The 18,558-nt window shown below is 51.1% G+C and overlaps 1 protein-coding gene across 1 annotated transcript in view; it reads right to left on the bottom strand.

The window, feature by feature from the left end:
- WHRN (whirlin) overlaps nt 1-18,298 on the bottom strand; it is a 44,792-nt gene extending 26,494 nt beyond the window's left edge. The window contains exons 1-5 of the mRNA XM_075579420.1: nt 18,100-18,298; nt 6,562-6,598; nt 3,538-3,750; nt 2,044-2,241; nt 41-73 (exon numbers count right to left, since the gene is read on the bottom strand). Of these exons, the coding sequence (XP_075435535.1) occupies nt 41-73; nt 2,044-2,241; nt 3,538-3,750; nt 6,562-6,598; nt 18,100-18,209 (591 nt within the window). The 5' untranslated portion in view covers nt 18,210-18,298. The remainder of the gene's footprint in view (nt 1-40; nt 74-2,043; nt 2,242-3,537; nt 3,751-6,561; nt 6,599-18,099) is intronic.
- Between the last annotated feature and the right edge of the window lie 260 nt (nt 18,299-18,558).

Consider the following 18,558-nt stretch of genomic DNA (forward strand, 5'->3'; position numbering starts at 1 on the left):
TGAGCCAGTGTCCCTCTATAAGACCAATACTGTACTGTACCTCCATAACGTCCAGAAGCCAGAGGAGACGCTCCTGAAACACAAGGACACAGAGTTACACCCGCAGTGACACCCACAGGCACACAGCGTGACACCCACAGGCACACAGCGTGACACCCACAGGGACACAGCGTCACACCCACAGGCACACAGCGTGACACCCACAGGGACACAGCGTGACACCCACAGGGACACAGCGTGACACCCACAGGGACACAGCGTGACACCCACAGGGACACAGCGTGACACCCACAGGGACACAGCGTCACACCCACAGGGACACAGCGTCACACCCACAGGGACACAGCGTCACACCCACAGGGACACAGCGTCACACTCACAGATTGATACCCACAGGGACACAGCGTGACACCCATAGACTGATACCCACAGGGACACAGCGTCACACTCACAGATTGATACCCACAGGGACACAGTGTCACACCCATAGACTGATACCCCAGGGACACAGCGTGACACCCACAGGGACACAGCGTGACACCCACAGGGAGACAACGTCAAACCCACAGGGACACAGCTTCACACCCACAGGGTCACAGTGTGACACCCACAGGGACACAGCGTGACACCCACAGGGAGACAGCGTGACACCCACAGGGACACAGCGTGACACCCACAGGTACACAGCGTGACACCCACAGGGAGACAGCGTGACACCCACAGGGAGACAGCGTGACACCCACAGGGAGACAGCATGACACCCACAGACATACCCACAGGAAGACAGCGTCACACCCACAGGGCCACAGCATCACACCCACAGACATACCCACAGGAACACAGCGTCACACCCACAGGGCCACAGCGTGACACCCACAGGTACACAGCGTGACACCCACAGGTACACAGCGTGACACCCACAGGTACACAGCGTGATACCCACAGGGCCACAGCATCACACCCACAGACATACCCACAGGGACACAGCGTGACACCCACAGGGACACAGCGTGACACCCACAGGTACACAGCGTGACACCCACAGACATACCCACAGGAACACAGCGTCACACCCACAGGGCCACAGCGTGACACCCACAGGGACACAGCGTGACACCCACAGGGACACAGCGTGACACCCACAGGGACACAGCGTGACACCCACAGGGACACAGCGTGACACCCACAGGGACACAGCGTGACACCCACAGGGACACAGCGTGACACCCACAAGGACACAGCGTGACACCCACAGGGAGACAGCGTCACACCCACAGGGACACAGCGTCACACCCACAGGGACACAGCGTCACACCCACAGGGACACAGCGTCACACCCACAGACTGATACCCACAGGGACACAGCGTCACATCCACAGGGACACAGCGTCACACCCACAGGGACACAGCGTGACACCTACAGACTGATACCCACAGGGACACAGTGACACCCACGGGACCCAGGAGACACAATTTTAACCTTGTGGGGTCTCACTCGGGGATAAAGATCATTGGGATGAGGCGTTTCTGTGGCTCATTTCCCTAAATCTCCCCCATTTGTATAAATGCAGAAGGTCGGCTATATGAATGTAAGTTGGGTCCTTACCCTGGCAGAGTTGGGTGCTAGGTGCTGACTTCTTATTCTGGCAGAGTTGGGTGTTAGGTGCTGTGTGCTGGCTCCTTACTGTGGCAGAGTTGGGTGCTGTGTGGGTGATTGATCCTTAACCTTGAACAGTTGGGTGCTGGGTGTTTACCCTTGCACAGTTGGATCCTGTGTGGGTGATGAATCCTTACCCTGGCACAGTTGGGTGCTGGGTGCTTACTCTGGCAGAGTTGGGTGCTGAGTTGGTGCTGGGTACTTACCCTGGCAGAGTTGGGTGCTGGGTGGGACTTGGGTGTTTACCCTGGGCAGAGTTGGGTGCTGGGTGTTTACCCTGGCAGAGTTGGGTGCTTACCCTGGGCAGAGTTGGGTGCTGGGTGTTTACCCTGGCAGAGTTGGGTGCTGGGTGCTTACCCTGGCAGAGTTGGGTGCTGGGTGCTTACCCGAGCTGTGCTGATGGTACTGGAAGTCTGGTGGCTTTCCGAGGAGGAGGTGCTGAGGCTCTGCGATAGGACAGAGATAGCATCTCCCGGGCACTGCCGAGATTTCATGGACTCGATCTCCCTCTTCAGCACCAGATTATCAAACAGCGTCACATCCTGTGGGGAGATCTGAGGGCGCAGCTCGGACAGCAGGGAGAACTGGGGGAGACAAGCGCGTGTGTACAGCACGTTCACACATATATACAGCTATCTATCACACCTATATACAGCTATCTATCACCCATCCTAACAACTAACAATGATCACAGGTACAGGAGAATGTAACTGGTGCAGAGAGAGGGAAACAGCAGCACATACAGAGCAGCTAATCCCCTAACTGATCCTATAACCCCTCCCCAAACTGCTCCTATAACTCCTCCCCAAACTGCTCCTATAACTCCTCCCCAAACTGCTCCTATAACTCCTCCCCTAACTGCTCCTATAACTCCTCCCCAAACTGCTCCTATAACTCCTCCCCAAACTGCTCCTATAACTCCTCCCCAAACTGCTCCTATAACCGCTCCCTATATCTCCTCCCCTAACTGCTCCTATAACCGCTCCCTATAACTCCTCCCCTAACTGCTCCCTATATCTCCTCCCCTAACTGCTCCTATAACCTCTCCCTATAACTCCTCCCCCAGCTGCTCCTATAACTGCTCCCTATAACTCCTCCCCTAACTGCTCCTATAACCGCTCCCTATAACTGCTCCTATAACCGCTCCCTATAACTCCTCCCCTAACTGCTCCTATAACCTCTCCCTATAACTCCTCCCCCAGCTGCTCCTATAACTGCTCCCTATAACTCCTCCCCTAGCTGCTCCTATAACCGCTCCCTATAACTGCTCCTATAACCGCTCCCTATAACTTTTCCCCTAACTGCTCCCTATAACTCCTCCCCTAGCTGCTCCTATAACTGCTCCCTATAACTCCTCCCCTAACTGCTCCCTATATCTCCTCCCCTAGCTGCTCCTATAACCGCTCCCTATAACTCCTCACCTAGCTGCTCCTATAACTGCTCCCTATAACTCCTCCCCTAACTCCTCCCCTAGCTGCTCCTATAACCGCTCCCTATAACTCCTTCCCTAACTCCTCTCCTAGCTGCTCCTATAACTCCTCCCCTAACTCCTCCCCTAGCTGCTCCTATAACTGCTCCCTATAACTCCTCCCCTAGCTGCTCCTATAACCGCTCCCTATAACTCCTCCCCTAACTGCTCCCTATATCTCCTCCCCTAGCTGCTCCTATAACCGCTCCCTATAACTCCTCCCCTAGCTGCTCCTATAACCGCTCCCTATAACTCCTCCCCTAGCTGCTCCTATAACCACTCCCTATAACTCCTCCCCTAACTGCTCCTATAACCGCTCCCTATAACTCCTCCCCTAACTGCTCCTATAACTGCTCCCTATATCTCCTCCCTAACTGCTCCTATAGCCGCTCCCTACACGTGCCCCCGTTACCTTGGCTTGTGTGTTGAACAGCTCAAACATGGCCATGAGCAGCGCCCGCACGGAGATGTGCCGCTCCCGGTACTGCTGCAGGTAATAGGACATGGTTCTCCTCTCCGGCTCCGTCAGCATCAGTCGTGTCTGTTCCTCCAGCAGAGCCAGAGTCTGGTTCCCGATGCTGCTCAGGGTGACCTGAGACCCCGCCGGACCCCGGTAAAACACGGGCTGCGGGAGACAAGCACAGCGCTGGTAATCTCACCATGTCTGCAGCACGTCGCACCATTCTCGCCTATCCTGAGAGGTCTGCAGCACGTCGCACCATTCTCGCCTATCCTAAGAGGTCTGCAGCACGTCGCACCATTCTCGCCTATCCTAAGAGGTCTGCAGCACATCGCACCATTCTGCCCTTCCCTGAGAGGTCTGCAGCACATCGCACCATTCTGCCCTTCCCTGAGAGGTCTGCAGCACGTCGCACCATTCTGCCCTTCCCTGAGAGGTCTGCAGCACGTCGCACCATTCTGCCCTTCCGAGAGGTCTGCAGCACGTCGCACCATTCTGCCCTTCCCTGAGAGGTCTGCAGCACGTCGCACCATTCTGCCCTTCCCTGAGAGGTCTGCAGCACGTCGCACCATTCTGCCCTTCCCTGAGAGGTCTGCAGCACGTCGCACCATTCTGCCCTTCCCTGAGAGGTCTGCAGCACGTCGCACCATTCTCGCCTATCCTGAGAGGTCTGCAGCACGTCGCACCATTCTCGCCTATCGTGAGAGGCCTGCTGCACGTCGCACCATTCTCCCCTTCCCTGAGAGGTCTGCAGCACGTCGCACCATTCTGCCCTTCCCTGAGAGGTCGGCAACACATCGCACCATTCTGCCCTTCCCTGAGAGTTCTGCAGCACATTGCACCATTCTGCCCTTCCCTGAGAGTTCTGCAGCACATCGCACCATTCTGCCCTTCCCTGAGAGTTCTGCAGCACATTGCACCATTCTGCCCTTCCCTGAGAGGCCTACAGAATGTCGCACCATTCTCCCTATCCTGAGAGGCCTGCAGCACGTCGCACCATTCTCCCTATCCTGAGAGGTCTGCAGCACGTCACACCATTCTCGCCTATCCTAAGAGGTCTGCAGCACATCGCACCATTCTGCCCTTCCCTGAGAGGTCTGCAGCACGTCGCACCATTTTGCCCTTCCCTGAGAGGTCTGCAGCACGTTGCACCATTCTCGCCTATCCTGAGGGGTCTGCAGCACGTCGCACCATTCTCGCCTATCCTGAGAGGTCTGCAGCACGTCGCACCATTCTCGCCTATCCTAAGAGGTCTGCAGCACGTCGCACCATTCTCGCCTATCCTAAGAGGTCTGCAGCACATCGCACCATTCTGCCCTTCCCTGAGAGGTCTGCAGCACATCGCACCATTCTGCCCTTCCCTGAGAGGTCTGCAGCACGTCGCACCATTCTGCCCTTCCCTGAGAGGTCTGCAGCACGTCGCACCATTCTGCCCTTCCCTGAGAGGTCTGCAGCACGTCGCACCATTCTGCCCTTCCCTGAGAGGTCTGCAGCACGTCGCACCATTCTGCCCTTCCCTGAGAGGTCTGCAGCACGTCGCACCATTCTGCCCTTCCCTGAGAGGTCTGCAGCACGTCGCACCATTCTGCCCTTCCCTGAGAGGTCTGCAGCACGTCGCACCATTCTCGCCTATCCTGAGAGGTCTGCAGCACGTCGCACCATTCTCGCCTATCGTGAGAGGCCTGCTGCACGTCGCACCATTCTCCCCTTCCCTGAGAGGTCTGCAGCACGTCGCACCATTCTGCCCTTCCCTGAGAGGTCGGCAACACATCGCACCATTCTGCCCTTCCCTGAGAGTTCTGCAGCACATTGCACCATTCTGCCCTTCCCTGAGAGTTCTGCAGCACATCGCACCATTCTGCCCTTCCCTGAGAGTTCTGCAGCACATTGCACCATTCTGCCCTTCCCTGAGAGGCCTACAGAATGTCGCACCATTCTCCCTATCCTGAGAGGCCTGCAGCACGTCGCACCATTCTCCCTATCCTGAGAGGTCTGCAGCACGTCACACCATTCTCGCCTATCCTAAGAGGTCTGCAGCACATCGCACCATTCTGCCCTTCCCTGAGAGGTCTGCAGCACGTCGCACCATTTTGCCCTTCCCTGAGAGGTCTGCAGCACGTTGCACCATTCTCGCCTATCCTGAGGGGTCTGCAGCACGTCGCACCATTCTCACCTATCCTGAGAGGTCTGCAGCACGTCGCACCATTCTCACCTATCCTGAGAGGTCTGCAGCACGTCGCACCATTCTCACCTATCATGAGAGGTCTGCAGCGCATTGCACCATTCTGCCCTTCCCTGAGAGGTCGGCAGCACATCGCACCATTCTCCCCTTCTCTGAGAGGTCTGCAGCATGTCGCACCATTCTCCCTATCCTGAGAGGCCTGCAGAATGTCGCACCATTCTCCCTATCCTGAGAGGCCTGCAGCACGTCGCACCATTCTCCCTATCCTGAGAGGCCTGCAGCACATCGCACCATTCTGCCCTTCCCTGAGAGTTCTGCAGCACATTGCACCATTCTGCCCTTCTCTGAGAGGTCTGCAGCATGTCGCACCATTCTCCCCTTCTCTGAGAGGTCTGCAGCATGTCGCACCATTCTCCCTATCCTGAGAGGTCTGCAGCACGTCGCACCATTTTTCCCTTCCCTGAGTGGTCTGCAGCACGTCGCACCATTCTCCCCTTCCCTGAGAGGCCTGCAGTCATCGCACCATTCTGCCCTTCCCTGAGAGGTCTGCAGCACGTCGCACCATTTTTCCCTTCCCTGAGAGGTCTGCAGCACGTCGCACCATTTTTCCCTTCCCTGAGAGGCCTGCAGTCATCGCACCATTCTGCCCTTCCCTGAGAGGCCTGCAGTACTGTACGTCGCACCATTCTCCCCTTCCCTGAGAGGCCTGCAGTCATCGCACCATTCTCCCCTTCCTTGCAAGGCCTGCAGAGCATTGCACTATGGATCCCACTTACAAAGTGTTGGGGTCTCACCTTTATGGGGGTTTCAGTGGAGAGATCCCACGGGGCCCTGCAGAGAGACAGAAACATCATCATCCCACCTCCCTCTCAACTTTCTTTCCTCGTTTTGTTGTTATTAAGATACTTAAGGAACAGTTTAGGGCTGTCCTTACTTTCTATTGCAATCCTTTTTTCATTATCCATTTTTGCTCATTTGATTGTCCTTTTGCAATTTTTGTTACATTCCTTATAATTCTGATATGAACAAACACACACACACATAAACACACATAAACATAAACACATACACACACACATAAACACACACACACACACACACACACATAAACACACACACACACATAAACACACACACACACACATAAACACACACACACACACACACACATAAACACACACACACACACACACACACACACACACATAAACACACATAAACACACACACACACACATAAACAGACACACACACATAAACACATACACACATAAACACACACACACACATAAACACACACACACATAAACACACACACACACATAAACACACACACACAAGCACACACACATAAATACACACACACACACACAAACACACACACACACATAAACACACACACACACACACACACACACACACACACACACACACACACACACACACACACACACACACACATAAACACACACACACATAAACACACACACACATAAACACACACACACATAAACACACACACACATAAACACACACACACACATAAACACACACACACACACACACACAAACACACACACACACATAAACACACACACACACAAACACACACACACATAAACACACACACATAAACACACACACACATAAACACATAAACACACACACACACAAACACACACACACAAACACACACACATAAACACACACACACATAAACACACACACATAAACACACACACAAACACACACACAAACACACACATAAACACACACACACACACACACACACATAAACACACACACGCACACGCCGAGTCTCTGTCGGCACGCCGGAAACAGCTAGGCTCAGCTTTCAGCATGCACCGGCATGAGAGGGAGGCCCGGCGCGTGCCAGAAGCTCAGCGTGGGAGAGGCCCCCAGCTGGGGGAGAGCCGGGGCCCGGAGTAAACTGCTTTGTCCGGCTGCCGGGCTCCCAGCAGCCACCGGCCAGAGGCCTGATACCATCTCCAAGGTAAGTCTGTTTTTTTATATGTATTGGGCGGGTGGGAGTATTTTTTATATGTATTGGGCGGGTTGGAGTATTTTTTATATGTATTGGGCGGGTGGGAGTATTTTTATATATATTGGGCGGGTGGGAGTATTTTTTATATGTATTGGGCGGGTGGGAGTATTTTTTATATGTATTGGGCGGGTGGGAGTATTTTTTATATGTATTGGGCGGGTGGGAGTATTTTTATATGTATTGGGCGGGTGGGAGTATTTTTTATATGTATTGGGCGGGTGGGAGTATTTTTATATGTATTGGGCGGGTGGGAGTATTTTTATATGTATTGGGCGGGTGGGAGTATTTTTTATATGTATTGGGCGGGTGGGAGTATTTTTTATATGTATTGGGCGGGTGGGAGTATTTTTTATATGTATTGGGCGGGTGGGAGTATTTTTATATGTATTGGGCGGGTGGGAGTATTTTTTATATGTATTGGGCGGGTGGGAGTATTTTTATATGTATTGGGCGGGTGGGAGTATTTTTATATGTATTGGGCGGGTGGGAGTATTTTTTATATGTATTGGGCGGGTGGGAGTATTTTTTATATGTATTGGGCGGGTGGGAGTATTTTTATATGTATTGGGCGGGTGGGAGTATTTTTTATATGTATTGGGCGGGTGGGAATATTTTTTATATGTATTGGGCGGGTGGGAGTATTTTTTATATGTATTGGGCGGGTGGGAGTATTTTTATATGTATTGGGCGGGTGGGAGTATTTTTTATATGTATTGGGCGGGTGGGAGTATTTTTATATGTATTGGGTGGGTGGGAGTATTTTTTATATGTATTGGGCGGGTGGGTGTATTTTTATATGTATTGGGCGGGTGGGAGTATTTTTTATATGTATTGGGCGGGTGGGAGTATTTTTATATGAATTGGGCGGGTGGGTGTATTTTTATATGTATTGGGCGGGTGGGAGTATTTTTATATGTATTGGGCGGGTGGGAGTATTTTTTATATGTATTGGGCGGGTGGGAGTATTTTTTATATGTATTGGGCGGGTGGGAGTATTTTTTATATGTATTGGGCGGGTGGGAGTATTTTTATATGTATTGGGCGGGTGGGAGTATTTTTTATATGTATTGGGCGGGTGGGAGTATTTTTTATATGTATTGGGCGGGTGGGAGTATTTTTATATGTATTGGGCGGGTGGGTGTATTTTTATATGTATTGGGCGGGTGGGAGTATTTTTATATGTATTGGGCGGGTGGGAGTATTTTTTATATGTATTGGGCGGGTGGGAGTATTTTTATATGTATTGGGCGGGTGGGAGTATTTTTTATATGTATTGGGCGGGTGGGAGTATTTTTTATATGTATTGGGCGGGTGGGAGTATTTTTATATGTATTGGGCGGGTGGGAGTATTTTTTATATGTATTGGGCGGGTGGGAATATTTTTTATATGTATTGGGCGGGTGGGAGTATTTTTTATATGTATTGGGCGGGTGGGAGTATTTTTATATGTATTGGGCGGGTGGGAGTATTTTTTATATGTATTGGGCGGGTGGGAGTATTTTTATATGTATTGGGTGGGTGGGAGTATTTTTTATATGTATTGGGCGGGTGGGTGTATTTTTATATGTATTGGGCGGGTGGGAGTATTTTTTATATGTATTGGGCGGGTGGGAGTATTTTTATATGAATTGGGCGGGTGGGTGTATTTTTATATGTATTGGGCGGGTGGGAGTATTTTTATATGTATTGGGCGGGTGGGAGTATTTTTTATATGTATTGGGCGGGTGGGAGTATTTTTTATATGTATTGGGCGGGTGGGAGTATTTTTTATATGTATTGGGCGGGTGGGAGTATTTTTATATGTATTGGGCGGGTGGGAGTATTTTTTATATGTATTGGGCGGGTGGGAGTATTTTTTATATGTATTGGGCGGGTGGGAGTATTTTTATATGTATTGGGCGGGTGGGTGTATTTTTATATGTATTGGGCGGGTGGGAGTATTTTTATATGTATTGGGCGGGTGGGAGTATTTTTTATATGTATTGGGCGGGTGGGAGTATTTTTTATATGTATTGGGCGGGTGGGAGTATTTTTTATATGTATTGGGCGGGTGGGAGTATTTTTTATATGTATTGGGCGGGTGGGAGTATTTTTATATGTATTGGGCGGGTGGGAGTATTTTTATATGTATTGGGCGGGTGGGAGTATTTTTTATATGTATTGGGCGGGTGGGAGTATTTTTATATGTATTGGGCGGGTGGGTGTATTTTTATATGTATTGGGCGGGTGGGTGTATTTTTTATATGTATTGGGCGGGTGGGAGTATTTTTATATGTATTGGGCGGGTGGGAGTATTTTTTATATGTATTGGGCGGGTGGGAGTATTTTTTATATGTATTGGGCGGGTGGGTGTATTTTTTATATGTATTGGGCGGGTGGGAGTATTTTTATATGTATTGGGCGGGTGGGGGTATTTTTTATATGTATTGGGCGGGTGGGAGTATTTTTATATGTATTGGGCGGGTGGGAGTATTTTTTATATGTATTGGGCGGGTGGGAGTATTTTTATATGTATTGGGCGGGTGGGAGTATTTTTATATGTATTGGGTGGGTGGGAGTATTTTTATATGTATTGGGCGGGTGGGAGTATTTTTATATGTATTGGGCGGGTGGGTGTATTTTTTTATATGCGTAGCCAGGTCCCCCTCTTACCTCCGGGCTGCGGGGGAGGGGGACGGCTGCAAGGACGACTCCGGTGGGGGGTTGCAAGGTGTAGGGAGGTTGCAGTGGCAAAAGGGCTTCTGGAGGGGCGACTGGGTCGCCAGAGCTCCGCGGCAGCACCTATTACAGGGCGCCGCCATCTGGAAATTGCCGCGCAGAAGCAGTCGCCCATGCGCAGAGGAGTCCAGACACCCCGGCGGCCATTACAGAGCAGCGTGCATGCGCATTGAGTAGCAGCAGTGGCGGCCATGTCAGATATTGCTCCGCAGGGGAACTACATATCCCAGGATCCCCTGGGGCGGCCCGATCACGTGGGCAGTGTTATCCAATAGGGCTGTTAGGATCTCCAGAGGGGATTTTGCTACATTTGGCGCGCTCAGAGTGCGAGGCTTCAGTCGGAGCAGGGATGCAGAGGGGTGAGGTAGTGTATGGGTGAAAGTGGCTCCCATACTAGGCCAGATACCGACTTTAGGCCCCGACTCACACTAGATTGTGACTGCTACAGGGAAAGCCCATTGCTAGGGACATTTCCCCAGTAGCTGCCTATAGTCAGAGTATATCACCAGTGAGACGCCACGCGGTGATTGCGGCCTGTGGGGAGAGCCTGGGGAGAGCCTGGGGAGAGCCTGACGGGGGGGGAGAGCCTGACGGGGGGGGGGGGGGGAGCCGCCTGAACTCCCTTTGAGATAACAGTGATTAAGGACTGCCCTGTTATTTTGCAGACTGATGCTGTTTACTTTAAAGACTATTCTGTTTTGTTACCCAATTACTGCAACCTGCAGCCCCTGACACGGGGAATAAAGAAATGTCATTACAAAAAAGTGGTGCGTGAGCGTCTTCCTTACCACATCCACCAGGCCGCCCGTCACAGGGGGGTTGTGTGTATTTAGGGGGAGGGGGGTGGGAAGGTTTTTGTATTTGGGGGGGTGGGGTATTTTGCTATGTTTTTTGGTATGTATTTTGTGAGGGGGATTGAGTGAGAGTGGGGTAATTGACGGAGAGTGTGCGCGAGTAAGAGGGGAGGAGGGAGTGAGTGAGAAATAGAGGGAGTAAGAGTGAGACGTATGGGAGAGAAATACATGAGGGGAGGGGGATTGAGTGAGAGTGGGGTAATTGACGGAGCGTGAGACGCGGTGCGTGAGGAGGAGCGAGTGAGACGGAGATGTGAGAAATACATGGGAAGAGGGGGAAAACAAGCCCCTTGTGAGGTGTGAAATTGGGGAGGGGGGGTGGAAAGCTTGCAGGACCGCCGACACCGGAGGGCGGAGGGGGGGAGCCCGGCTGTAACTCTAGTCCTGGGCCTTGGGAAATCTGTCTGCGGACACACACACCCACAGGTAATCCGTGAGAAACACACACACACCCACAGGTAATCTGTGAGAAACACACACACACCCACAGGTAATCCGTGAGAAACACACACACACACACCCACAGGTAATCCGTGAGAAACACACACACACACCCACAGGTAATCCGTGAGAAACACACACACACACACCCACCCACAGGTAATCCGTGAGAAACACACACACACACACCCACAGGTAATCCGTGAGAAACACACACACCCACAGGTAATCCGTGAGAAACACACACACACCCACAGGTAATCCGTGAGAAACACACACACACCCACAGGTAATCCGTGAGAAACACACACACACACACCCACAGGTAATCCGTGAGAAAAACACACACCCACAGGTAATCCGTGAGAAACACACACACACCCACAGGTAATCCGTGAGAAACACACACACACACACACCCACAGGTAATCCGTGAGAAACACACACACACACACCCACAGGTAATCCGTGAGAAACACACATACACACACACACAGGTAATCCGTGAGAAACACACACACCCACAGGTAATCCGTGAGAAACACACACCCACACAGGTAATCCGTGAGAAACACACACACCCACAGGTAATCCGTGAGAAACACACACACACCCACAGGTAATCCGTGAGAAACACACACACACCCACAGGTAATCCGTGAGAAACACACACACACACCGACAGGTAATCCGTGAGAAAAACACACACCCACAGGTAATCCGTGAGAAACACACACACACCACCACCCACAGGTAATCCGTGAGAAACACACACACACACACACAGGTAATCCGTGAGAAACACACACACACATACAGATAATCCGTGAGAAACACACACACACCCACAGGTAATCCGTGAGAAACACACACACACACCCACAGGTAATCCGTGAGAAACACACACACCCACAGATAATCCGTGAGAAACACACACACACACCCACAGGTAATCCGTGAGAAACACACACACACCCACAGGTAATCCGTGAGAAACACACCCACCCACAGGTAATCCGTGAGAAACACACACACACACCCACCCACAGGTAATCCGTGAGAAACACACACACACCCACAGGTAATCCGTGAGAAACACACACACACCCATAGGTAATCCGTGAGAAACACACACACACACACCCAGAGGTAATCCGTGAGAAACACACACACCCACAGGTAATCTGTGAGAAACACACACACACCCACAGGTAATCCGTGAGAAACACCCACACACACACCCACAGGTAATCCATGAGAAACACACACACACCCACAGGTAATCCGTGAGAAACACACACACCCACAGGTAATCCGTGAGGAACACACACACATCCACAGGTAATCCATGAGAAACACACACACACCCACAGGTAATCCGTGAGAAACACACACCCACAGGTAATCCGTGAGAAACACACACACACCCACAGGTAATCCGTGAGAAACACCCACACACCCACAGGTAATCCGTGAGAAACACACACACACACCCACAGGTAATCCGTGAGAAACACACACACACACACCCACAGGTAATCCGTGAGAAACACACACACACCCACAGGTAATCCGTGAGAAACACACACACACACCCACAGGTAATCCGTGAGAAACACACACACACCCACAGGTAATCCGTGAGAAACACACACACACACCCACAGGTAATCCGTGACAAACACACACACACCCACAGGTAATCCGTGAGAAACACACACCCACACACCCACAGGTAATCCGTGAGAAACACACACCCACAGGTAATCCGTGAGAAACACACACACACACGCCCACAGGTAATCCATGAGAAACACACACACCCACAGGTAATCCGTGAGAAACACCCACACCCACAGGTAATCCATGAGAAACACACACACACCCACAGGTAATCCATGAGTAACACACACACACCCACAGGTAATCCGTGAGAAACACACACACAAACGCCCACATGTAATCCGTGAGAAACACCCACACACCCACAGGTAATCCGTGAGAAACACACACACACCCACAGGTAATCCGTGAGAAACACACACAGGTAATCCGTGTGAAACACACCCACCCACAGGTAATCCGTGAGAAACACACACACACACACAGGTAATCCGTGAGAAACACACACACACACACCCACAGGTAATCCGTGAGAGACACACACACACACACCCACAGGTAATCCGTGAGAAACACACACACCCACAGGTAATCCGTGAGAAACACACACACACCCAGGTAATCCGTGAGAAACACACCCACCCACAGGTAATCCGTGAGAAACACACACACCCACAGGTAATCCATGAGAAACACACACAGGTAATCCGTGAGAAACACACACACACCCACAGGTAATCCGTGAGAAACACACACACACCCACAGGTAATCCGTGAGAAACACACACACACACCCACAGGTAATCCGTGAGGAACACACACACACCCACAGGTAATCCGTGAGAAACACACACACACACCCACAGGTAATCCGTGAGAAACACACACACACACACACACCCACCCACAGGTAATCCGTGAGAAACACACACACACCCACAGGTAATCCGTGAGAAACACACACACACCCACAGGTAATCCGTGAGAAACACACACACACACACACCAAGAGGTAATCCGTGAGAAACACACACACCCACAGGTAATCTGTGAGAAACACACCCACACCCACAGGTAATCCGTGAGAAACACACACACACACACCCACAGGTAATCCGTGAAAAACACACACACACACACACCCACAGGTAATCCGTGAGAAACACACACACCCACATGTAATCCGTGAGGAACACACACACATCCACAGGTAATCCATGAGAAACACACACACACACCCACAGGTAATCCGTGAGGAACACACACCCACAGGTAATCCGTGAGAAACACACACACACCCACAGGTAATCCGTGAGAAACACCCACACACCCACAGGTAATCCATGAGAAACACACACACACCCACAGGTAATCCGTGAGAAACACACACACACACCCACAGGTAATCCGTGAGAAACACACACACACACCCACAGGTAATCCGTGAGAAACACACACCCACAGGTAATCCGTGAGAAACACACACACACACGCCCACAGGTAATCCATGAGAAACACACACACCCACAGGTAATCCGTGAGAAACACCCACACCCACAGGTAATCCATGAGAAACACACACACACCCACAGGTAATCCATGAGTAACACACACACACCCACAGGTAATCCGTGAGAAACACACACACAAACGCCCACATGTAATCCGTGAGAAACACCCATACACCCACAGGTAATCCGTGAGAAACACACACACACCCACAGGTAATCCGTGAGAAACACACACAGGTAATCCGTGTGAAACACACCCACCCACAGGTAATCCGTGAGAAACACACACACACACACAGGTAATCCGTGAGAAACACACACACACACACCCACAGGTAATCCGTGAGAGACACACACACACACACCCACAGGTAATCCGTGAGAAACACACACACCCACAGGTAATCCGTGAGAAACACACACACACCCAGGTAATCCGTGAGAAACACACCCACCCACAGGTAATCCGTGAGAAACACACACACCCACAGGTAATCCATGAGAAACACACACAGGTAATCCGTGAGAAACACACACACACCCACAGGTAATCCGTGAGAAACACACACACACCCACAGGTAATCCGTGAGAAACACACACACACACCCACAGGTAATCCGTGAGGAACACACACACACCCACAGGTAATCCGTGAGAAACACACACACACACCCACAGGTAATCCGTGAGAAACACACACACACACACACACCCACCCACAGGTAATCCGTGAGAAACACACACACACCCACAGGTAATCCGTGAGAAACACACACACACCCACAGGTAATCCGTGAGAAACACACACACACACACACCAAGAGGTAATCCGTGAGAAACACACACACCCACAGGTAATCCGTGAGAAACACACCCACACCCACAGGTAATCCGTGAGAAACACACACACACACACCCACAGGTAATCCGTGAAAAACACACACACACACACCCACAGGTAATCCGTGAGAAACACACACACCCACATGTAATCCGTGAGGAACACACACACATCCACAGGTAATCCATGAGAAACACACACACACACCCACAGGTAATCCGTGAGGAACACACACCCACAGGTAATCCGTGAGAAACACACACACACCCACAGGTAATCCGTGAGAAACACCCACACACCCACAGGTAATCCATGAGAAACACACACACACCCACAGGTAATCCGTGAGAAACACACACACACACCCACAGGTAATCCGTGAGAAACACACACACACACCCACAGGTAATCCGTAAGAAACACACACACACACACCCACAGGTAATCCGTGAGAAACACACACACACACCCACAGGTAATCCGAGAGAAACACACACACACACACACCCACAGGTAATCCATGAGAAACACACACACACACCCACAGGTAATCCGTGACAAACACACACCCACCCACAGGTAATCCGTGAGAAACACCCACCCACACACCCACAGGTAATCCGTGAGAAACACACACACCCACAAGTAATCCGTGAGAAACACACACACACGCCCACAGGTAATCCATGAGAAACACACACACCCACAGGTAATCCGTGAGAAACACACACACCCACAGGTAATCCATGAGAAACACACACACACCCACAGGTAATCCATGAGAAACACACACACACCCACAGGTAATCCGTGAGAAACACACACACGACACACGCCCACAGGTAATCCATGAGAAACACCCACACACCCACAGGTAATCCGTGAGAAACACACACACACCCACAGGTAATCCGTGTGAAACACACACACCCACAGGTAATCCGTGAGAAACACACACACACCCACAGGTAATCCATGAGAAACACACACACACCCACAGGTAATCCGTGAGAAACACATAGACCCACAGGTAATCCGTGAGAAACACACACACACCCAAGTAATCCGTGAGAAACACACCCACCCACAGGTAATCCGTGAGAAACACACACACTCACAGGTAATCCATGAGAAACACACACAGGTAATCCGTGAGAAACACCCACACACCCACAGGTAATCCGTGAGAAACACACACACACCCACAGGTAATCCGTGAGAAACACACCCACCCACAGGTAATCCGTGAGAAACACACACACCCACAGGTAATCCATGAGAAACACACACAGGTAATCCGTGAGAAACACACACACACCCACAGGTAATCCGTGAGAAACACACCCACCCACAGGTAATCCGTGAGAAACACACACACCCACAGGTAATCCATGAGAAACACACACAGGTAATCCGTGAGAAACACACACACACCCACAGGTAATCCGTGAGAAACACACCCACCCACAGGTAATCCGTGAGAAACAGACACACACCCACAGGTAATCCGTGAGAAACACACACACCCACAGGTAATCCATGAGAAACAGCCACACACCCACAGGTAATCCGTGAGAAACACACACAGGTAATCCGTGAGAAACACACACCCACACCCACAGGTAATCCGTGAGAAACACACACCCACAGGTAATCCGTGAGAAACACACACACACCCACAGGTAATCCGTGAGAAACACACACACACACCCACAGGTAATTCGTGAGAACCACACACACCCACAGGTAATCCATGAGAAACACCCACACACCCACAGGTAATCCGTGAGAAACACACACACAGGTAATCCGTGAGAAACACACACACACACACCCACAGGTAATCCGTGAGAAACACACACACACCCACAGGTAATCCGTGAGAAACACACACACACACAGGTAATCCGTGAGAAAACACACACACACACCCACAGGTAATCCGTGAGAAATACACACACACATAAGTAATCCGTGAGAAACACACACACACCCACAGGTAATCCGTGAGAAACAAACAATACTTGCGGGTACACTGTCCCTTTAAAGCAAAGTAACAAAATAAAAACCTACAAAACTCAGGAGACTAACTATACTAAAAGGTTTTATCTAAATATCTAGTACCAGCACTAACCAGCTAAGCAACTTCACTAACTACCAGCACTGACCATCTAAATAACTTCACTAACTACCAGCACTGACCAGCTAATTAACTTCAATAACTACCAGCAGGTATAGGTGCTCAACCCTTGTACATAGGCGATGCTCTGGGTACTCACCCCGTGGTGAGGCCGTCTCCTGCCCCAGTGTGGGAGCTGCTTAGCCACTGAGTCTCACCCACGATGGTGCGCGCATGAGGGACACGGCCCACGTCCCGGACGGTCATCATGAGGTGACGGGATGAGCGAAGCACATTTACTGCGTCATCGTGAGGGACAGAGAGGAAACTTATCCCATTCACCTCCAGAATCTGATCCCCTACCTGGGAGAGAGGGACAGAGGGTGAGAGGGGAAGGAAGAGGCAGGAGGAAGAGGGAAAGAGAGAGGGGAAGCAAGGGAGGGGCAAGAGGAGAGGGGACAAGAGGAAGAGGGGACAAGAAAGAGAGAGAAAGACAGGGAAAGGAGAGAGCGAGGAAGAGAAAGCAAGAGAAAGAAAGGACAAGAGAAGGAGAGAGTAGGGAGGGGGAAAGAGTGGAGTGGGGGCAAGGGGAGAGAGTGGGGTGGGGGCAAGAGAAGGA

This window comes from Ascaphus truei, chromosome 21 (assembly GCF_040206685.1).
Source record: "Ascaphus truei isolate aAscTru1 chromosome 21, aAscTru1.hap1, whole genome shotgun sequence".
Taxonomy (NCBI): domain Eukaryota; kingdom Metazoa; phylum Chordata; class Amphibia; order Anura; family Ascaphidae; genus Ascaphus; species Ascaphus truei.